Source organism: Artemia sp. Qi Xiang Cuo, chromosome 2 (assembly GCF_049724085.1).
Source record: "Artemia sp. Qi Xiang Cuo chromosome 2, ASM4972408v1, whole genome shotgun sequence".
Lineage (NCBI taxonomy): Eukaryota > Metazoa > Arthropoda > Branchiopoda > Anostraca > Artemiidae > Artemia > Artemia sp. Qi Xiang Cuo.
In genome coordinates, this window is record NC_142795.1 from 32,200,925 (window position 1) to 32,225,249 (window position 24,325).

At 34.7% G+C, this 24,325-nt stretch overlaps 2 protein-coding genes across 2 annotated transcripts in view; one reads left to right on the plus strand and one right to left on the minus strand.

Annotated features, from left to right (window-relative positions):
- Nucleotides 1-24,325, minus strand: part of TM9SF3 (transmembrane 9 superfamily protein member 3) — a 696,120-nt gene that overhangs the window by 330,479 nt on the left and 341,316 nt on the right. The window lies entirely within an intron of this gene.
- The window catches only part of LOC148955147 (xylosyl- and glucuronyltransferase LARGE2s-like), a 159,743-nt gene that overhangs the window by 119,168 nt on the left and 16,250 nt on the right, over nt 1-24,325 (plus strand). Inside the window, exons 8-9 of the mRNA XM_089100559.1 lie at nt 1,058-1,238; nt 2,685-2,809. Of these exons, the coding sequence (XP_088956685.1) occupies nt 1,058-1,238; nt 2,685-2,809 (306 nt within the window). The remainder of the gene's footprint in view (nt 1-1,057; nt 1,239-2,684; nt 2,810-24,325) is intronic.

Sequence of the window (24,325 nt, forward strand, 5' to 3'; positions counted from 1 at the left end):
AAAAGGGTGTATTCTGTTAAAAATTGCTGAAACTTTTACTCCAGCATACAAATAGCAGGCCAAACTATAAAGTCTTAAAAAAACGTAAAGACTTAAAGTATTATTTTCTTTTTCCCTGCAAAGACTATGCCAATATAAAACGAACAGAAATAAATTAAAAAAAAAAATTCCACAAAATAGATTTTTCAAAGAAAAGTAAAGAACTCCGTTAAACCAAAAATTAGCAAAAATAAAATCAAATAATCAAGCAAGCGTGAAACTACCACAAATCAGCATTGATAAATAAATGAAACCCAAAATGAACAGAAATTGCAACAAATAACCGAGTCAAACTCAAAACGAGCAGAAACTAACACAAGTTGGGCTCAAAACCCCTATGCCTTCCCAAGGCCAGAACATAATTTGCACTTTACTGAAATGTTTTTACCTTAAAACTTTAATAAATAAAATAATATTAACATTTTCATTACTAAATATCAGTATATTCATAATAAACTAACAACGCACATTCATTTGTATTTTTTCAGTAAAGTGAAAATTATGTTCTGGCCTTGGGAAGGCATAGGGGTTTTGAGCCCAACTTATGTTAATTTCTGCTCGTTTTGAGTTTGACTCGGTTATTTATTGTAATTTCTATTCGTTTTGGGTTTCATTTATTTATCGATGCTGATTTGTGGTAGTTTGACGCTTGTTAGATTATTTGATTTTATTGTTGCTCATTCTTTGTTTAATGGAGTTCTGTACTTTTCTTTGAAAAACTTATTTTGTTGAAAAAGTTTATCTTTTTTGCCGTTTTTTTTTCTTTTCTTTTTTTTTTTTTTTATTCGCTCCAAATTTATTTTCTTTTATTGCCTGTTATATCGAGTTAAGTGAATCCTGTATTTTGTAATGTATGCCAACACATCCTTAAGTGAAATTGATATTTGAAAACTGTGATGGAGTTCGTAGACTAAGTGGAAAGATTCAGTTTTGCCTTATTCTGCGTTCTCATTGTTTCTTTGTACCCTTAAATCTTTTGTCAATTGTCATCGTTTTATAGTTTCTATTCTGTTGTTAGATAAGTGAGGATGATCCATGCTTCGAATTCAAGCGTTCGCGTGCCATAAAATATAGGACTCATCTATATTACGTAGAAAGTGATTATGAACCTATCAGAAACAAGTATGATGTAACGTTGGTCGCTCAGCTTTCAATGGATCGTTTACAGATGGTTGATGCCTTATGTGCTAATTGGGAAGGTAATTATACAAACTTCTGCTTTAATAAGTGTGTCGTTTTTTTTTTTTTTTTTTTTTTTTTTTTTTTCTTCTTTTTTTTTATTACAAACTCCTAAACACCTTTCATAATTAAAAGGATTGATGGAAATAAGTTTTCTATGTACTCGAGTGAGTAGTGAATAGGGTCGCGTCCAAATAGGGTGGGAGAGGTCTTTTGAAAAGATTAAAAAGAAAGTGAAACTTCGTGGAAGGGAAAAAAGGGTGAAGCTTCGAACAGACTGAGATGGAGTACGAGCATGCGCAGCTGTATTAGCATCAGGTAGGTTGGTGCGACGGTGAGATGTTTGCAGTATTCCGTAACCTAGTAGATAGTGCTAAGAAATGTACGAAGCTGCTGCATAAGAAGTTAACAGAAAAATATAAGAGATTCAAAGTTTGGGATCAATTGCTTAGAAAGTTACTCTCAAATTAGTAAAGAATGATTTATAGTATTTTAAGCCAGTTTTTCAAAAATGTGATAAGCAAAAGAAATTAATGTAGGAGTTCCTTTTTTTTACCGTTAAAAAAACAGGAACTAACTAATATTCTAACAACTAACGTTAGAAACCCAGCGGTTAACTACAGTACTTGCCTATTTTCAGTAAAAATGACAACGCTCTTGAAAACAATGCTGTAATGATAAACAGAATCCGCTGCTTTATTAAGAGTGTTCAAAACTCTTTTCTTGGTCTTAACCGTAGAATAAACTGCAGAGAAAAGCTGTGGGGTGTCATTTTTTCCCGTTCATTGTGTCTTTATTTTAAGACTTGGCCTTCATCTTTTCTTCGTACATTTTCTTCCCTTTATTAGTTTATGGTTTTAAATATACGAATTTAGTCGCATATTCCCTCGAGTTGCTTGTTGTTGATGTGATGGATTTTTAAGTAAATCAAAGAAGCAGTACGGCAAGTTTTCATTGCAATCAATTTTAACATAAGGATATCCCCAGAAAAGTGTCTTTTTTCACTGCTAGTGACAAATCCAACTAACAAGGTTGCCTACGCTTATTTATCCCATTTGCAGGGGCAAAAAATGTCATGCCATCTAGCAATCCTGTGCAGTACTATGCATCTCAGAACCATGTTCAATAGATAATCTTTCGTGTCTAGTATAAAAAAAAGATTTTCAGATATTTGGGTTTTCAATAACACTTACTTGTGCCGAATTAGTAATTATGCTTAATAAAACTAGGTGACAAAAGAGGGTTTTAGTTGAAAGAAATTTTTTGGTGTATCTCAACCGCCAAATGAATCTAAGATTATTCAATGAAGCAATATTGTTTTTAATTTAACAGGGCTCGCTTTGAACACTCTGACTAAACACCTTAAGAAAGATGCATGATTGCTGCAAATGTCTTACAGCAATTGAGCAGTGCAGCCGAAAAGAGCTCTTGGTCATCTTTGTGATTAATTATGATTGCAATTGCAGGCCCAGTCAGCTTGGCTCTGTACCTGTCAGATGCAGAAGCTCAGCAGTTTCTCTCTTATGTTCAGGACTCAGATTTGCTAAGATCAAGGAGGAACATTGCATATCATTTAGTTTATAAAGAAGGGGTAAGATTTCTTCATGGTGTTATTGTTACTAGAATTTTAGTCTTAGTGGTTCCTTTCATTTCAATGGGTGTTTGTGATTACCATAGCTATTCTTGCTATACAAGGTGTCTTAAAAAGAACGCTGGATTTGAATCTATCATAAATTGAGTTTATTTATTTGAAAGAAGCAAACAAAACAAAACAGTTTCTTAGAAGACATGTTGCAATAATACGTGAAACGCAATATTTGACACATTCGTTTTGCTTTAGGGCAGAAGATAATACGTGAAACACATTATTGGGCATATGCCCCCCCCCATGCTAGCCTTACAGGCACTAACTCTGTACATGGAATTACATGTCTGATAAAATTGCCTGCTTTTCGATAAAGGTGGTAAACACAAACCCCCAAAAAGCCACGAAACTCAAATGAAAATCGCACCATCGTGTAGAGAAACCTACTGTAGAGGTTTCAAGCTTCCATCTGCAAAAATGTGGAATTTTGTTTTTTTGGTAGAAGAACGAGCTCGTGATCTCTCTTTTGGCAGAAAAACAAAATACCACATTTTTGGGGATGTGAGCTTGAACCCTCTACTGTAGGTTTTCTGATACGCTTAGTATGATGGTGCGATTTTCATTTGAATTCCGTGGTGTTTTGGGGGTCTCCCCCCCCCCTTTATCGAAAAGCAGGCAATTTTTCTTCGACATGTAATTCCATGTACAGAAGTAGTGCCTGTAGCGCTAGTATGGGGGGGGCATATGCCCAATATTGTATTTCACGTATTATCTTCTGCCCTAAAGCAAAACGAATCTGTCCTAGGCCCGAAAGTAAACTTCTTAGAGAATCTGTACGAATCTGAAAATATCAGACTCAGGCAGAACATGGAATTAATGACCTTGTAGATATTACAGATTGAAACTATGTACCTCTTCTGGGTTTCTGGAAAGACCAGTCGGAAAATTCTAGATTGTGATTTTTGTTTATGACCTTTTTTTTATCTTAATCTATTTTTTCAGAAATTCTTTATGCATATAAAGCTTGGGTCTAGAACTAGTATGAAATGATTCTAGCTGTAGTCCTACTCTAAGGTGGGACAAAGGTAGGGAGTTCTCTGCAATCTTGTCATTAAAACGTCTTCCAGGAGGGGCTTTTAAGTTTCACTCAAACTTGGTTGAAAGCGAGGGATTTGGTGTATCCGGACACAATCTAACCTCCATGGAGGAGGGGACAAAACAGGACATATGTTAGGAGCAGAAACATGCAAAAGTTTTTTTTTTGGGAGGGGGGGGGGGTATTACGAACTTTTTTTATAATTTAAATAAGTTGTGCTCATAAATTTTGAATTTTTTTGGATTTGGGGGGGGGGAGTTTGACCTCGGTTTTCCCCCACAAACATGTCTGATCAGGAAAGGATGTCGTGTCTCATCTGAACCTGGTGAAAAAAGAGATGATTTCTAACCTTTGGCTTTGGAGAACTCGATCTAACCTCCAAGAGGGACTTAAAAGTGGGGGATCTGAGGTTTCTTCGCCACGGTATCTACCTGAAATTATTGTCGGATCGTAGTGTGGGTGTCGCATGGGTCTCCCATGGAGATCAATGTGCCCACTTGCTGATTTCGGGTACTAATTGAAATTGAATTCTTGTCCTTTATTTAAGAATAAGACTAAATAAAGCACGAAATCCAAAGAATACATCTCAGACAAAGATGAAGCAGGAAATATAGGCGAAAATACCACAATTTTAACAGACAAATAAGGAAAATCTCGCGTTTGAAAATGTGTTTAAAAAATGAATATGTGCTATTGCATTTTTTCGGAGAGTGTTGGGGGGGGGGGGAAATCACTTATATCTTGTTAAAAAGTCAACCCTTAAAGATTGACTATGTATGCAACGGTATCAGAAAGGATTTCATAAATTCTGCTTAACAAGAACGTGAATCTAAAGCGGTAAAGGAGAATCTGAATCAACCTTGATTATGGCTTTACTTCTAACACTGGGTTCAATAAATAAAAGTTCAAATAGGGATAAAATCCTTTTAATAGACAGTGATGATGATAACAGTGATAGAAATTCACAAAAATACCAGATATTTCGGTCATATATACAGTGACCGTCATCAGTAGTAAAACTAAACTAAAACAATTTAAAACAAAAGTTTATCTAAATCAAATAACATTACATATTGTTTAAATCTCTAATTCTTTTCGAAGCAAAAGCGGAAGCTATTCTCTTTGACCTTCTTGGTTCGGCTCATTAGCGTTCAATGATATAACATTTGGACAAAGGTCAACTACATTGGGTGAATTGAACTTTACTCTGTCAGATTTTAATAAATTATCATAGATAGAGTTCAGCCCATATTCACTTGTATCCCGATTCAAAGCAATATTCTTGAATAAGATTTTCTTTATTTCAAGAATTTCACGAAAATTTTGCTTTAAACCCGGATCCCTAGAAATCAAAGAGACATTCTCGAACAAAATAAAATGGTCTGGAAAATTAAAAATATGTTCTGAAAGGGCTGAACTAAAATCTTCAGACTTAGAATCTTGCTTTAAAGCCGGAGAAATAGAATCTTTCTGTTGTAATAATCTCATTTCCAAAGTTTGGTTAGTATATCCTACATATGAGTGTCCGCAAGTATAAGGAACCTGATGCTGCTGAAGTAAGGTAAGATCCTTCCCATAGTTTGGAAAACTACCCTAATTAAAATTGCTCTTTAAAGTTACCCTTGGGTAATTGCTCTGTAAAAATCTTTTAAGTTTTTCCCTTAGCCCGGGTACATATGGCAAGGAACAAAAAACCTCCTTCTCCAGAGATGTCTCCAGGACTTCCTTAGAAATCTCTAGAAACTTTTTCCTTCCTTTTGAAAAAGTCTGGTTAACTAACCACTCTGGATACATGTTACTTATTAGTATTTTTCTTAGAAAAGACAAATCCTCCTCAACAAATTTTGGAGAGCAAATATTAAAGATCCGATCAGTTATAGAAATGATCAAACCAATTTTTACTTGGCGAGCGTGACCGGAACTATAAGACAAAAATCTATTGTTATTTGTCGGTTTTCTGTAAATTTTAAAATCCAGACTATTTTGATTTTTTCAAAAGAAGAACATCAAGGAAAGGAAGTTTCCCATTCTCTTCCAATTCAACAGTAAACTTTAAATCCCCCCCCCCAACAATTAAGATATTCCAAAAATTCTTTTAATTCCTCCTCCCCATAATCCCATACTGAAATAATGTCATCCATATACCGGCCCCAGAAAATATGTTTTAAAAAATATGAATCTAACACAATTGTTTCAATATTCTCCACAAAAATGTTAGCTAATAAAGGGGGTAAAGGGGCTCCCATAGGTAAACCATTGATTTGTTCTAAATGCTCCCCTCTAAATTGAAAAAAATAAGAGAACTTATTGTACAGAATTAATGAAAACCCAATTTCAGACGCATCAAAATCGGTTTTGCCGCAACTCAAGTCCATATTTTTTAACATCTTTCTTTCTAAAAGAGTTTCGGCTGTTTTTGTGTTCGTCTTCGTGTACATTGATACAAATTTAAAGTTCGAAAGCAAAGAACCTGATTAAATTTCTACTTTTTCAGTTTTTCAACTGAAGTTGAAGAATTCTTAATATACGAAATTTTTGTAGACAAATGTGGTTTACAGATTGACATTAAACATTTGCTCAAAACACTTGTTGGTGACCTTGTGCTTGACACAATTGGTCGTAATGGTAGGTTAGGCTTATGAATTTTGGGAAGTCCGTATAATTTAGGGCACAAGGAACTGCGTGGCAGGCATTTGTAATAAAGTTGAGATGTAATTTTTCCTTCATCTTTTAAGCACTTCAATTCGTTCTTAAACTTATTTGTAAAAGTCTGTCGGATTATACGATAGCTTCGTGTATGTTTTTTTCATCATTAAGTAAACTTTTTAATTTTGATCCGTAGTCCTCAGTATTTATGACAACTAAAGTGTTGCTTTTATCTGCTTTTGTAATGGTAATTGAACCATCCTTTTTCAAGTTTTTAAGAGTTTTTATGTCTTTGATGGTCGTACTAGGAAATTCCGGTTTCAATACAAAATTAGACAGGGTTTTTACGATAGAAGCTCTTACTAAGCTAACATCTTTTATTAGATTTGCGTTTTAATGCAAAGATGTTTCTATTGAAGATATAATGTCTTCCAAGGGGAATTTATCCGGTTTAAAACAAGATTTCGGACCCTTTTCAAGCACTGATTTTTTTTTCATTGTTAAATTTCTTGATAAAAGATTAACCAAACCTTGTCCAAAAATTGACAAAGGTATTACCGCAGTATCTGTTGATAATTTAGAAAATTTTTTTAGCAGTCTTTCTCTGGAAAGGCGAAAGTCATGATTGAAGTGATTTTTTCCTGTTTGTTGAATAAAATAAAAGTCACTTACACTAACATTTTTTGATATAAGTTTTTCCAAGGAAAGTTTATCTATAACTATTAAAGTTCTTTTTTGACTTTTATCCTTAAGAATATGATTTAAAGCTTCGAAATGTATGATTCGTTCTAACTTTTTTTCCTTGAAAGTGCCCAAATGTCAGTTGGATTTTAGAAAAGGTCTCGAAATTCAAACCTTCTTACATCATACAAAAAAATCCCGTTGGTTGATAACATGTGCATATTTTTTCTGAGTTCTTATAAATTTATGCACAATTTTGATCAAGTCATCCCCATAAATATGACGTAGATAATTTAGGAGACCACACTGCCTTTCCATGACGATAAATAAAAGTTCAAATAGGGATAAAATCCTTTTAATAGACAGTGATAGAAATTCACAAAAATACCAGATATTTCGGTCACATATACAGTGACTGTCGTCATCAGTAGTAAAACTAAACTAAAACAATTTAAAACAAAAGTTTATATACTAAATCAAATAACATTACATATTGTTTAAATCTCTAATTCTTTTCAAAGCAAAGGCGGAAGCTATTCTCTTTGACCTTCTCGGATTCGGTTCGTTAGCGTTCAATGATATAACATTTGGACAAAGGTCAACTACAATGGGTGAATTGAACTTTACTCTGTCAGATTTTAATAAATTATCATAGATAGAGTTCAGCCCATATTCACCTGTATCCCGATTCAAAGCAATAATCTTGAATAAGATTTTCTTTATTTAATGAACTTCACGAAAATTTTGCTTTAAACTCCGATGCCTAGAAATCAAAGAGACATTCTCGAACAAAATAAAATGGTCTGGAAAATTAAAAATATGTTCTGAAAGGGCTGAAGTAAAATCTTCAGACTTAGAATCTTGCTTTAAAGCCGAAGAAATAGAATATTTGTGTTGTAATAATCTCATTTCCAAACTCTGGTTAGTACGTCCCACATATGAGCTTCCGCAAGTACATGGGATCTGATAAACCCCACTTTGTTGCCCCAATGAAGTTAGATTTTTCCCAGAATTTACAAAACTACCCAAAATATTATTACTCTTTAAAGCTACCCTTAGACCATTGCTTTGTAAAATTCTTTTAAGTTTTTCACTTAGCCCGGGTACATATGGTAAGGAACAAAAAACATCCTTCTCCCGAGTTGTCTCCAAGACTTCGTTAGAAATCTCTAGAAACCTTTTTCTTCTTTTTGAAAAAGTCTGGTTAATTAACCATTCTGGATACATGTTGCTTATTAGTATTTTCCTTAGAAAAGACAATTTCTCCTCAACAAATTTTGGAGAGCAAATACTAAAGATCCGATCAGTTATAGAAATGATCAAACCAATTCTTACTGGGCGTGCATGACTTAAATTATAAGGCCAAAATCTTTTTTTATTTTTCAATTTTCTATACATTTTTAAATCCAGACTCTTTTTACTTTTCAAAAGAAGAACATAAAGAAAAGTAAGTTTCCCATTCTATTGCACTTCAACAGTAAACTTTAAATCCCCCCCCCCAACAATTATGATGTTCCAAAAATCCTTTTAATTCCTCCTCCCCATAATCCCATACTGAAATAATGTCATCCATATAACGGCCCCAGAAAACATGTTTTAAGAAATATGAATCTAACGCAATTGTTTCAATACTCTCCACAAAAATATTAGCTAATAAAGGGGATAAAGGGGCCCCCATAGGTAAACCATTTATTTGTTCGAAATACTCCCCTCTAAATTGAAAAAAATAAGAGAACTGATTGCGCAGTCTTAAAAAATACATTATTACAGAAACTTCTAAGTCTGTTTTGCAACTAATCAAGTCCAAATATCCTAACAGCTTTCTTTCTAGAAGAGTTTCGGCTGCTTCTAGATTAATATTTGTGTACATTGATACAATGTTGAAGCTTGAAAGTAAAGAACTTGAAGAAATTTATACTTTTTTTAGTTTTTCAACCAAATTCGAAGAATTCTTAGTATACGAAATTTGTGTAGATAAAAGTGGTTTACAGATTGACACAAACCGTCTGCTCAAAACACTTGTTGGTGACCTTGTACTTGACACAATTGGTCATAATGGTAGGTTAGGCTTATGAATTTTGGGAAGTCCATATAATTTAGGGCACAAGGAACTGCGTGGCAGGCATTTGTAATAGAGTTGAGGTGTAATTTTTCCTTCATCCTTTAAGCACTTCAATTCGTTCTTAAACTTATCAAGGAGGCACACTTGTGCCTCTATAAATACGCGACCCATCACAATGTTAAGCGTTTTCAGGTCCTAGAGGTTGCAGAAAGACGGCGGTGATCGCTTTTTGTAGCCCAAGCTCAAACTAAGAAACTTGCAAAATTTCATCCTCCTCCGACTTTATCTTCATGGGGTAAACTGGGCCGGAAGTTTCGACCCTCCCACCACAGCCCCCCTTTAACGTTGTCTGATTGGGCTGAAATTTGGAGAGTTAGCTTTCCTAGGGCCCGGAAGATTATCCTCGAAATTTCAGCTCAATCCAATCACTCCTTCCCTGTTTTCAAAAAACCAAATATAGCCACTTAAAATTCATCATTTCTTTTTTTTTTCTTAGCCACGCCTACAGGCCACAGTTGGCAACGGATCCGGTTGAATGAGGACTCATTCGAAGCAGAATTCGACCTGTTAAGGCCTTTTGATATTTTCAGACCGAAAAAATTATCCCCCGAATTTACATTTACGAAAAACCTCGTTTTCCTATATTAGCCCATGTTAATTTTTCCCACCACAACCCCCCTTTAACGTTGTCTGATTAAAGAGGCTGAGTTACAAGGTCGAACCTTAAAACGTACAGGGATTAGGAGGCACAGTTGGGGGGCTACCGCCCCCCAAACCCCCTGCTTTCGCAGCCTTTAAATATAAAAAAAAATTTCTTTAAACTGAAAGTAAGGAGTGACATTAAAACTTAAAACGAACAGAAATTATTCCGTATATGAAAGAGGCTGTGCCCTCCTCAACGCCTCGCTCTTTACGCTAAAGTTTTTATTGTTTAAAAAAAAGAGTTGTGAGAAAGTCAAACTTTAGTGTAAAGAGCGAGGTGTTGAGGAGGGCACAGCCTCTTTCATATACGGAATAATTTCTGTTCGTTTTAAGTTTTAATGTCACTCCTTACTTTCAGTTTAAATAAATTTTTTTTTATATTTAAAGGCTGCGAAGGCGGGGGGTTTGGGGGGCGGTAGCCCCCCAACTGTGCCTCCTAATCCCTGTACGTTTTAAGGTTCGACCTTGTAACTCAGCCTCTTTAACTCTTTAGAAAACGTAGTTTTTTTCAAATAATTTGTAAAAGAGTCTGTTGGATTATACGATAGCTTCTTGTATGTTTTTTCATCATTTAGTAAACTTCTTAATTTTGATTCGTAGTCCTCAGTATTCATCACAACTAAAGTGTTACTCTTATCTGCTTTCTTAATGGTAATTGAACCATCCTTTTTCAACCTTATAAGAATTCTTATGTCTTTGATGGTCGTACTAGAAAATTCCGGTTTCAATACAAAATTAGACAGGGTTTTTACGGTAGAAGCTCTTACTAAGCTAACATCTTTTATTAGATTTGTGTTTTTGTGCAAAGATGTTTCTATTGAAGAGATAATGTCTTCCAAGGGGACTTTATCCGGTTTAAGACAAAATTTCAGACCCTTTTCAAGCACTGATTGTTCTTATATCGTTGAAGTTCTTGATGAAAAATTAACCACACCTGGTCCAAGAATTGACGAAGGTATTACAGCATTATTTGTTGATAATTTCGAAAACTTTTTTAGATAATTTCGAAAACTTTTTTCGATAACACATGTTGAAAATAATTAAGCTAGGAAATGGGAGGGAAACAGCCTGAGAGAATTCCAAAAGGCCTGCCTATCGATGTTAGCAGTAAAACATATGAGCAACAAAACTGCATCAGAGAATACGAACACATTTTTCTGCTATTTTTACTGTTTAACTGATGAAAAAAAAAATATAAAAGTTTTGTTTTTTACGTCTTTACGAATTTTTTTCACAGTTCATAAAAACTCTCCTGGGACCAGGTGCTGGGTTTCCAGCCGAGAATTTGGGGAGAATTGTCTAGCCTAAAGAGCATGGACAACCGACAAATACAAGCTAAGAAAACAACTTTTCCATCGGAGAAAAAAAAAACAGCAAACAAACAACATTATCTTGTATTATAGACCAAAATTCAGAAGTTAATTATAAAAAATACCAAAAAACATTTTTCTTTATTTTACGTATGTTTTTTTTTTGCTTTATTACAGGTTTCAGATAAAAGAAACAATTTGCCAAAAGGAACAAAATGTTGTTCCATTTTAAATCTTTTTTCGTAGAAACTTCAGAAAAGGGCTCAATCGATTTGAAATTCAAAGGGCTAGTGCCCTTTTTAATAGTCAAAAGGGATTACAACACCTCTGTTAGATGTAGTCTGGATATAGTCTCATTATACAGTAAGACTCAATTGTGATTCCCCATGGACTTTTCATAATCAACCTTGAATTTGAACTTGGATTATTTAGCTATTTTATAGTGTGGATTATTCCCAACCAAATTCCCATGAGACTTTTTTATAACCAGTCTATCTGTGATTAATCTAGTGACTTTCATCCAATAAAGAAAATCTCATTAATTCAGTGACCTTGAAAACAATTTCTCGGACTACAAAGCTGTGACATCACCGACTGCTTGATTGAATTGAGTTTATATTGGCGTCGGTTTTTGGCACTGTAACTAGTTTAGACTTGAACTTATTTAATACTTAAATGTATGAATATGGAATATATTAAATATATTCATGATTATGATGGAGCTTGTACATTCTGCACTACAAAACTTTGTGCAGTCAAAGGAGGGGATAATGAAATTATTACCAAACATGCGGCTGACTTTTTTTATGAAAAGTCTATTATGATAGCTAAAACTGACCTATGGTCTCGAGTGTTCGTGGGCGAACGTGTGCCTCGACGGCAAGGTGATCTAGCTAATTAAATAAAAAAACAAGTTTTTTAAACTGAAAGTAAGGAGCGACATTATAACTTAAAACGAACAGAAATTATTCCGTATATGAAAGGAGCTGTACTCTCCTCAACGCCTCGCTCTTTACGCTAAAGTTTTTTATTGTTTTAAAAAATAAAGTTGTGAGACACAAACAAACGTTAGCGAAAAGAGCGAGGCGATGAGGAGGGGACAGCTCCTTTCATATACGGAATAATTTCTGTTCGTTTTAAGTTTAAATGTCGCTCCTTACTTTCAGTTTAAAAAACTTGTTTTTTTTATTTAATTTCTGATCGTTTTTTAGTTAATGCAGCTTTTATTTGCATAAAAATTTTACTTTTCTTTTGCTAAATGGATGTCTTTACGAGTTAACTTACGTAACTAACTTATATTCGTATATTTTTCTTCTGGCAAAAAATACAAAGTTGCAGATTTTTAAAGATATGAGTTTGAAACCTGTGTAATACAATTTTCTGATACGGTGAATCTGACCATGTGATTTTCATTAAAAGTTTTTCAATTGTAGTGGATGTTTCCCCTCTCTTTAAAAAATTGAGTAAACTTTTTCAGGCTTGTAGCCTTTGATGAGGAACACTAAACTTAATAAAATTTATATATTTAGGATCAGCATTATAAACACATTCTTTTGATGTATTTATTGACATAGAAATTCCGTTCTTAAAAGTTTCGATTACTATTGAGCCGTATCGCTTGTTTTTTATTGTTTTTTTTATTACGTATATGTTATTACGTATATGAAGGGGTTCTCCCCTTAGTCATTATCACGCTCTTTACGTTAAAAGTTAAAAAAAATTTTGATTCACAAACCCCTGAATCACAAAGGCCGTTTAATTAGAATAGATAGCTCTTTTGAAAGCACTAAAAAACTGTAGCGTAAAGAGCGAGGTATTGACTTGGGGGAGAACCCCCACACATACGTTATAATTTCTGTTGGTTTTAAGTTCTAATATTCCTTCTTACATTTCAGTTGTAAAAACTTTTTTTTTTTAATTTAATTTCTGCTCGTTTTTTAAATAATGCTTAGAAATCCGGTGCCCCCTTCATAGATATTTCCCTTACCCCAAAGAAACATCCTCTACGGAAAGATTCTCCAAAGTAACCCCCACCTCTAGCCCCCCCCACCAGAAAACATCCTTCCTGAAAAAGGTTGTATACTTCCCAAAAACCAATAAATAATGCTGGCAATTCCGGCGCCCCCTTCATGGCAATTTCCCTTCCACCATTAAAACTTCCTTCATGAACAGATCCTCCTACATAACCACCAACCAACCCTTCAATCCCACTACCAGAAAAAAAACCCTCCTGAAAACTTCTGTATACTTCCCAATAACCAATACTATATGTTAACATTGGGTAAAGTTCATAACTTTTAGCCCTCCCTCTGGGAACTTCGGGGAATTAAGTCATCCTAAAAGACATATTTGTCATATTTTCGACCATGCTGAACAAAATTGCTATCTCAAAATTTTGATCGGGTGACTTTGGGGAAAAAATAAGCGTGGGAGGGGGCCTAGCTGCCCTCCATTTTTTTTGGTCACTTAAAAAGGGCACTAGAACTTCTAATTTCCGTTCCAATGAGCCCTCCCACGATATTCTAGGACCACTGGGTCGATACGATCACCCCTGGGGAAAAAAAAAAAACAAACAAATAAACACGCATCCGTGATCTTTCTTCTGGCAAAAAATGTAAAATTCCACATTTTTGTAGATAGGAGCTTGAAACCTCGACAGTAGGGTTCTCTGATACGCTGAATATGATGCTGTGATTTTCATTAAGGTTCTATAACTTTTAGGGGGTCTTTCCCCCTTTTTTTGAAAATCAGCCAAATTTTCTCAGGCGCGTAACTTTTGATGGGTAGCACTAAACTTGATGAAAAGTTATATATTTGAAATCAGCATTGGAATCTGATTCTTTTGATATATCTATTGGTATCAAAAACCCGTTTTCCAGAGTTTCGGTTACCATTGAGCCGGGTCGCTCCTTACTTACAGTTCGTTACCACGAACTGTTTGATTACCGTCACATAAAGGATATAATTGAGACCTTTCAGAAATGCGAGTCTGATGATTTTATTTTGCCTACTTACGTGATTATTTTGCCTACCGAAGTTCCTGTCATTCCAGCCGTTGCATATTCAAGCCTCACATCAAGGCTTCTAAACATTTACTCCGAACTCAAGCAAATCCGTGAGAAAATTGTGTCTTATGATCTAAACTTCCCTCCTCTTAGTGACCCCAGGCCCCAGCCAATCGCTGATAATCAGGCCATTATTGTCATTTCAAAAGTTCCATCTCACCTTAATAATCCTGCAAAACGCCGTGAAGTGATTGACCTCATACCTGGTCATGATTGTATTCATTGCATAAAGCCCTCCGATGATAAAATGGTAGTGCGGATTGATCAGACTGTTGCTAAGGACTTTTGCTACTCTATTCCCTCTATTATTAGCCACTGTGAAGTCATAGTAAATGAAACATAATATATAGGTGTTGTGAAAGGTTTATCAAATGCCTTTGACATGAGCATGCTAATTGGCTGTGGCAATATTAAGGATGCAAAACGAATTGGCAATTCTTTTGCTGCTAAAGTGTTTTTTGAAAATGCAATTGCTCTAGCTAATGCACTGAAGCTTGGCGTGAAAGTTGGTTATGAGATTTTCCGTGTTCATGAGTTCCAGCGTCCACCAAAGTGCTGCTATAATTGCCAATCGCCTAATCATCTGAAGTCGTCTTGTAATAACCCTAAACGTTGCTCCCGCTGTGCAGAAGAGCATGAATCGTCGCGCGATTCCCCTCACTTCGCAGGAGTAAAGAACACTTGGTTTTCGCTAGAAGTGCCCGAAAAACTTCTGGGAGACCTTCAGGCGGGCTGGCCTGCGTATTAAAACATAAACTACTCCCGCTATCCCCTGTGTGTTATCGTGAATGTGATTATTTCATTGCAATCCGTCTTGCTAACCTAGTTCCTATTAATGTATACCTCTCTTGCGACCAAAGATCATTTCCCTCTCTAACAAAGTATACTAAAGCATGTGCATCGCTAAAGACCCGTCTTATTAGTGTTGAGAGTAATGGATTGAATTGGATCCTTTTAGGTGATTTGAACTGTGATATAAACTCTTCCTCAACACGAACTGATTTATTTTTGGATTCGCTACCTAATGGCTATCGGGTTTTGGATAAAGATGCATCCCATTCATACATACATAATAGCGGTTCAATGTCTGATATTGATCACTGTGTTGTTTCTTCTGGTGTTTCTATTAGTGATATTCACATTGACTAGGATGAACGTGATTATGACCATCTGCCCCTTTCAGCCACTATCACCATCAATACGACTCGGGCTGAACAGAACTTACGTACTAATTACAAAAAGTGGATAACCAAAAGAGACTGGAATAAAGCGAACCGGCCTCTATATCTATCTACCCTTGCTCTTCTTCTGTCTACAATTAAAGTTCCATTTAATTTACTCTGTACCAGTGTTATATCACCACAAGCTCGAGTTCAGCTGAATATATATTACAGCCAAATTGTTTCCTGTCTGAAAAAAGCTGTAGAAGTGGCTGTCCCGCTTTGTCGTTTTAAGCTTAAGACTAGAGGCTCAATATGGAAATCTGACCCTGATTTAAAAATTGTGAAAAATCGTGCAAAATTGTGGCTTAGAATTTGGGTAGCGTGCGGCCGCCCTTTAAGGGGTCACCTTTTTGACATTAAACCGAAAACGAAGTTGGAGTTTAAACGTTATCTTCGTAAAGTAAGGTACAATGGTGTAGAATTTCCGAAGACCTCTAGTCAGTGGAAACAAGTGATTAATGTTGCGAAATTTGATTCACCTCCTAATACCAATCAGATCCCTATTGCCTCTTTGATTCATCATTATAATAAGATTTTTAATAATATGAATAGTGTTGGTTACTCTCAGTGTGTTAAAATCTGTTCTTTTGTATTACCTGCGACAATTTACCAAGTCCCTGTGCCTGACACTTCTGCGGACAGTGTGATTATGTGTGCTAATAATTTAAAATCTAAATCATGTGATATTGATTGTATTAGTGTTTTTAACCTTCATATTGATTCGAAAGAATTTATTTATCATTTGCAGTTATTATTTCAAATTTGTCTATGTACGTCTTTGGTGCCTGATTCTTTTTTGTGAGGGAGTGTCACTTCGATTCTTAAACGTGGGAAACTACTACTACTACTACTAACAACTCATCGCAGCACCAAGCCGCCTGAGGCCAACACAGCTACGCACGCTCCTCCTCCACCCCAATCTATTCAAAGCCTCCCTTTTTACACCCGCCCACGAAGTTCCCATGTCCTTTAAATCTTTCTTTATGACGTCCTCCCAACTCAGATGGGGACGACCTGCTTTCCGTTTAGCCCTAGATGGTTGGTCGAAAAGAACAATCTTCGGCAATCTGTCACCCTTCATCCGCAGAACATGCCCCAACCACCTCAACCTTTCTTTCATTATAGACCTAGAAAACGGTATTGAGCCACATTTTTTGCATAGCCTATTGTTTGAAATACGGTCAGTCAGCAGGGTACCCAGAACAATCCTTAAGCAATTTCTCTGGAAAACATCTAGCAAATCTTCATCCGCTTTTCGGAGCGTCCATGCTTCAGAGCCATATTTGACCACTGTCATCACTGTAGCTTCTAAGATTCTAATCTTGGTTTGCAGACTTATCTTCCTATTCTTCCAGACTTTTTTTAACTGTGAAAAAACACCCTGAGCCTTGGCTATGCTATTTTTAACATCTTCACTGCTCCCACCATCTTTACTAATAATACTACCAAGATAAGTGAAACTGCACACCTGATCAATCTTTTCATTACCCAGCATCACCTCTTCATCGTCACTTATTCCTAGCCTTAGTGACTTAGTCTTCCTAACATTAATTTTCAAACCAATACTAGCACCCTGAACTCGCAAAACCTCTAAAACTTCATTCATTTTGCTCACACTATCATCTAGGATGCTTAAATCATCAGCATAATCCAAGTCCAGGAGACTTTTTCCTCCCCATTTGATTCCGTGGTCTCCCATTGCCTTTCCTGTGCTCCTTAAAACAAAGTCCATCAAAATAATCCATATAAAGGGGGATATTCGCTGAGCAAAGTTTTTGAATATGTCCTGCTTTCTGAAATTCTTCCAAATGTAGATTATGTGTCCAATCAACTTGGGTTTAAACCAAATATTGGATGCCAACATGCGCATCGAATTCTTACTTCTTTTTTAATTCAAGCACAAAAAGATGGATCTGGGGTTCATTTATGTACGTTAGATATTTCAAAAGCTTTTGACTCGGTTTATCACAGCCAACTATGGTATTCTCTTACCCAGCTAGGAGTGAATTCATCTGTTATATGTGTCCTTCGTTTTTGGTATGCAAATTCATATGTTCGACTTCGGTCAGTGGAGACCTTTTTTTGGTAATATTCAAATTCGGTCTGGACTTAGGCAGGGAGGGGTTCTGTCCCCATACTTTTTAATGTTTGTTTATACCCTGTGCTTTCTCGTATCTTTCCGGGTCTAACTAATTTATCTTATATTGCTTATGCAGATGATTTATTACTTATTAGCTGTTCAAAATTCACCCTAGCTAAGTCTACCCAGTTTGTTTCAAAGCTTTTTGAAAAAATTGGCCTCTTGCTTAATGCTGAAAAATGTGAGTATTTAGTTTTCAATGCTAAAAACCCAAGTAGTGATTTGAGTTGTAGTTCTTTTTCAGTTAAGCTGGTTCCCGCGTTGCGTTGGCCCGAGATTAGTATCTGCTCTTCTGTTTCAGCTATCCGTGCTAGTGCACTTGCAGATATTAAGAATAAGCTTAAAGCAGGTTAGGCTAAAATTGTTCCAAATCGTGGCCGACATTCTCGTAAGGCATTGGCTAAACTCTATTCTACGTATTGTAACCATTCTTTTTCTATCAGGTTTGCGCCCATTTTTTAATAATAATGATATGCAGGATATTAGAGTTTTGTATTTCCGTTATTGTAAATATCTTTTATATTTGCATCGTTGGTATAGAAACCGTAAGATTATTCGAATGTTCAATGCAACTGATATATTGACGTCATATAACAAGTTGGACTCCAAGTTAAAAGATGAGGCCTGCAAGCGGTTGGGTCCTTTTCATCCTCGTGTGCGATTGTTTTGATTTGTATTTGTAGTTTTTATATTGATATTGTTTTGCATGTGTTTTGTTTTTGTATGTCTTTACTTTTTATTTTCTTTTGTTACTCCACTTTTTTATAATTGTTAGTGGGTCAAAAAATAAATTATTATTATTAGTAATATTTTTTTTGTTGTTTTTTATACCAGGGCTCTTCGCATCGAAGGAGTTGTCTTGGGAACTTCGAAAGGAGCTCATTCGATTGAAAATAGAAAGGGCTGATGCCCTTTTTATTAGTCGAAAGTGGTTTGAGGGCAACCAATCCCCCTTCCACTCCCACCCACCCAATTGCCCATTGTGGTTAAAAACTAAAAGTTGCCTTAAGATTAAATCAAAATGCACTGTGATAATGCTAATTCCCAATAAGGCATCTCCGCAGTATCCAAAGCCCGACGGTGGTTTTTTTTTTCATACTTTTGCGGCTCCGAGGCTTTCGAGGTTGAATGTGCGACTCACGATCGCGAGGGGGGGAGTTTTAGATTGTTCAATGAAAATAACAAAAATATGTTTTTAATCTAGGGGGATTAAGTCCCCCCTCCCCCAATTTGATGTAAAATTATTGCAAAAAAGATTTTCTTGCTTTTGATTTTTTTTTAATTGATTGCTGAATACTCACACAAAACAATTAACTCTTTGTAAACTAATGGTTAAGATTGTAAAGCTCTAAAGCTGAGAATAAAACTTTCTAATATGAACATGGTAAAACTCAAATAAACTTTCTCATTTTCATATCCCATATAGAGGAAAACCTAACCTATGCAACCTACTGAAAAATACTTGATAACTTCAATTCAAAATCAATGGACTCGCTTACTTCTGATTTTTCTGATTACCTCTGAAAATAGTCAGCAGTTTGTATTAGAAAAAAAAAGAAATCAACACTCTCCAAAAATAGACACCAATAGTTACCCATAGTTCTAATCCAAGCTTTCTTGAAATAAATCGCAGTTTCGGACTGTGTACATAATTGTTTAAAAAGAAGTTTTTGCTTTATCAGTTTTTCCAAAAAAGAGGGGGTTTTCAATTATAATCAGGCTCAAATAGTAGTTGAAAATTTGAAGAAATAAATTAAAAAAATTATTAAGCCACAATATTCTTATGAAAATGGTAGAAGAAGTCATGAAAAATATTTACCAATGTCTTCATATTCATAGTTTTCATCTTCATTGAAACTTTTCAAAGCTTTTAGATTGTTTATCTCACTTTTATTGAGGTCTTTTCCTCTTGCTTCTAGCTCTTCTGATATACAGTGTCTGTAAAATTCTTCTGAGCAAGCTAAGTGGTCTGGAGATCTATAACAGTTTATGCTGCAGTATTGAATGTTACACTTTGGACAAACATACTTAGATGTAATGGTTTTGCATCTGTAATTGGATAAAAGAAGAATTATGAAAAGAAGTCATTTCTTGAAATCTGTAAAAAGAACAGAAAACCTCATCCACTTTACCAGTTCTAACTAAATGTATAGAGGTCTAACTGTTGAGTGGCATCGGAGTAGTTTTACCTAGATGAAAGCAAACTTAAATATAAAAGGTATGTTTTCGGGGCCTGATTTCTATTTTTCAGGGAGTATGGAGGTCTTTAAACTAATTTTAGAGATGATCTACTATTCCCATTGTCTGCAGGTTTGGTTCTTTTATTAGGCTCATATTGTTGAATGCGCACTTATTTTGCTCTATTGAAAGTGTTCAACACTTAATTTTACATAAGTAATTTGAAAATTGGAAGAAACTGCCAAAGTCTAGCAGACTAACTTTCACTCTCTATACATCTATGGTTTCCTATTGTACCAAAAATCATATTTGAAAGAAAAAACAAATAATAAAGTTTCAAATCTTGTAGCTCCATATCACCTTTAAGAAGGTTTTGAAAGGAAGATTATAATTTACACCGAAATAAACAAACCAAGAATTTTCTATCCAGAAAATAAGAAATTAGCCTACAAGTTATAATAATAATGATAATAATTTATTTATAGCCCACCTTTAAACAAAACAAGTAGATTAAATTTCACTTAAAATGAAGAAAAAGCAAATACAGAGATACACAAACAACTTGAACCTTAATCTTAGACAAAAACACATGAATAATATTATGGTATGGGCCTAGGGACACAAAGGCCTGTATTGTTTAAACTAGCACTAAGAAACTCAAACGAATGAACAATGTTGGTAGTCCCATACTTTTCAGTAATAAACCTATTACAATATGAAGTTACAAGGTACAACAAAAATTTACAATATCTAAAATAAGCAATACAGATCCACAGCAAATCTTTCTTATTCAATAACTAATAAACATACCTACAAAAAAAGACAGAATGGTCACAATATGTGGAATACAGTTTAGCTAAAGCTTGATGTGAATATTTTCAACAGTTAGGTACAATAATCGTATATCCAATCTTCAACTTTTCTTTAACATCTCTCAGAAACTGGGGTCGTAAAAAGGGCTCTGATTGAGCTCTGATACACAATAAACTAATAACAAATTTAATAAATGTCAATGAGTGCTATTAATTGCAACTGCCTATTGAATACCAAAAATTAATTGCAATAAGCTTACTGTATGCAGAAATAGACATCTACATGAAAACACTGTTGGTACTTATCTAACAAAAGATGTTTGATTTTCGCACGAAGTAGGCCTATTTAAGGATTTTTAGGTTACTGATTGTTATTGATATAAGGTTACAATTGAAATTTGAAGGTAGTAAAGAAAAAAAAAAAAAAAAAGAAAAAAAAAAAAAACGCATTCCAGTTTATACTTTAATTTTTAACAAAAAATTTAATTTTATAAATATTTTAATAAGGAAGTCCAAAAAAAAAACTAAGCAAGCAAATACCTTAGGAATAGAAAGTCTGAAAAGGGCTCATTTGATTGTTAATCTTAAGATCTTGTGCCTTTTTGGATTACAATATGGATAAGAGGGCACTCCGCTACCTGTAGCGCTGCAAGTACTCTCCAAACTCCCAATGGCATCAGATCAAAATTTTAGGATAGCCCTTTCAGTCAAAAAGCTTAAAAATATGTATCCAATGGCAAAACAAGGTTTGTGTATAGCCTAAACTGTTGTATATAGCCTAGAATATATATATATATATATATATATATATATATATATATATATATATATATATATATATATATATATATATATATATATATATATATATTTAATCTCTTTCTACAAAGGTGTTTATGTTACTGTTGAAACCAGAATCATGTAAGAACTCTGAATATGTATTAATGGAGGGCCCCAGCGAGTCTGGAGCCCTTCCCTCTTCTAACCTTGTATACATAAACATATTGTTTATGTATACAATTATTTCCTTCCATCTTATCATATTATACCCAAAACTCATCCGTATTCTTATATTCACCATTCAGGCAGTAAGAGCAATATTTATCACATTATTTGCTCAAATAGTATTACTACATCAATAGTGTTTGTACATACTGAAGAACAAGACTTAGACCATCTCCCTATCTCACTTACTCTTACGCTGAATTTAAACCCTGCAAGTTTTTGTGAAGTACCCCGGTCTTCAAATGGTCTGAAAAAAGTAATTGGAAGAAAGCTGATGTTCCTCTCTATTCGTTAACTCTAACAAGCCTGCTGTCTGCTATACGAGTTCCCTATAATCTGCTTCAGAGCTCTATACAAGTGAATTGCAAAAAGGACCTGGATTGCTATTATAATCAAATAATTAAATGTCTAAAGATGCCAAGACAGTTGCAGTGCCGCTGCAACGTGTTAGACGTGGTACGCAAAAACCTATTTGGTCTTTATATTATAATTTAAAAACTTTGAAAAATAAAGCTAAGTTTTGGTTAAAAGTCTGGAATGAATGTGATAGACCGCCTTGTGGAATTGTATCTGACCTTAAGCGTAAGACGCGGAGTGAATATAAAACATACATTAAGTCAATGCGTTATTGTGGTATGGATTTTCCAGTGTCAAAGAGAGAATAGCGAAAAGTTATTAATTCTGAGTCGATTAGAAGTGATATGCCAAGTAGTGATTGTCTTCCTGCATCTGCTTGGCATGGTCATTACTCGTCTATTTTTTTCTAATGTTAATTACCTTGTGCATTCTTTGTATTCTCATTCTCTTTCTGCTATTTTTAGTCCCCCCCTTTCTCAGCATCTTTGTATTCCCATATATCTTTAATCCGTAGTTGAAGCAATTAAGAAACTTAAATCAGATAGTGTTGATAATGATGGTATATCTAGATTTCATCTTTTATTAGATTGCTCCCCCCTTATTGACCATATAAACCTACTTCTCCAGATGTGTATTTGTACTTCTAGTGTACCGGAGAGTTTTTGTGTGGTACTGTTTCTTCAATTTTAAAGAAGGGAAATTCTCCCTTTATTTGCTCTTCTTACCGACCTATTACTGTCTCTTGCACTTTCAGTAAAGTTCTTGAGCTTGTATTACTACCTTTTGTGACTAATAATATGCTTGAGAGAGATAACCAGTTTGGATTTAAGCCCGGAGTAGGTTGTCAACACGCACATCGTGTATTATCATCTTTGCTCCTTGAAAATTCTTCTAAGGGAAGGAGTATATTTCTTTGTACTTTAGATCTATCAAAAGCTTTGGATAGTGTATGTCATAGTCAGCTTTTTTCTGCTCTTCGTGGTTGCGGTGTCAATCTATCGGTTATTTTGCTTCTTTGGTACTGGTACTCTAATTCTTTTCTTTGGCTGAAATCTGTACCAGCATCTATTATTAAATTGAAAAGAGGTTTAAGGCAAGGTCGAGTTTTATCTCCAACCCTTTTTAATTTATGTATTTCAGGAGTTCTGGCAAAGATATCGGTTACCTATCTCTCCGGTTTTTCTGATGTTTAATACCTGGCTTACGCTAATGATCTGCTTCTTATAAGCAGTACTAAAACTGGTTTATCTAACATGGTTTCTTGTGTTGCCACTTCTTTTTCAGACATAGGCCTTTCTCTTAATGTAGATAAATGTAAATTTCTTTCTCTTAGTAACATTTCTAGTACTTCCCTTCACTGTAGTGGCTTTACTATCCTCTCGCAGATTCTCTTTAATGGCTTGGTATTTTTAATTACAAATAGTCTTACGGGCTTGTGCCAGCGCACAGTCTCAGATATTAATATGAAAATTAAATTAGGATATGCTAATGTTGTTGCCAATAGAGGTAAATATAATAAACTCGCCTTGGCCAAGCTCTACTCAACTTTTTGTGACCATTCAATTCTTTTTGCTTCTGGAATTTTTCTCCTTCTGAAGAAAAATGTGTTAAAAAGAATCCGGATTGATTTGGAAATTTTTGTTGTTTCTTCCACCTTGGACCAAAAACCCAGTAATAATTAATAAATTTCTTGTTCCTAATATTACTGAAAAACTGGAAGCACTACACAGAAAACTTTCAAATACTGCTCGCATCCATTTTTCTCTGCACCATCAACTATCAGGTTTTTTTTCAGTTATAAGTTATTTTTCTTTTATTTTTTTAGTTGTTTTTCTCTGTTTGGTCATTCTACCTTTTTTATTATTGTAAAGAGTGAGTAAACATCAAATAATGATAATAATAATGGCATATTGTGTCCAATTTCTGCATATTGATAATGATTAGACTCTGCTAGTTGTCAGTTTTTTTTTCCCTTCCTCTTTTCCCCTCCTTTCATGCTATTTCTTTTTTGTTTTAGTTTCTTTTAAATTATTATGTGTTACACTGTAACTGGTAATCTTTGATTTATATATTGATTTGTTTTGCATTTTATGTGTTTTTCCTCGTGATACTCCACGTATTGTACCTCTGTACAGCGTGGGTTAGAAATAAATAATAATAATAACAATAATAACAATAATTGTATCTATATTGATTCATTACATAAAAATATCGAATGCATTACATAAAAGAAGCTAAAATTTGA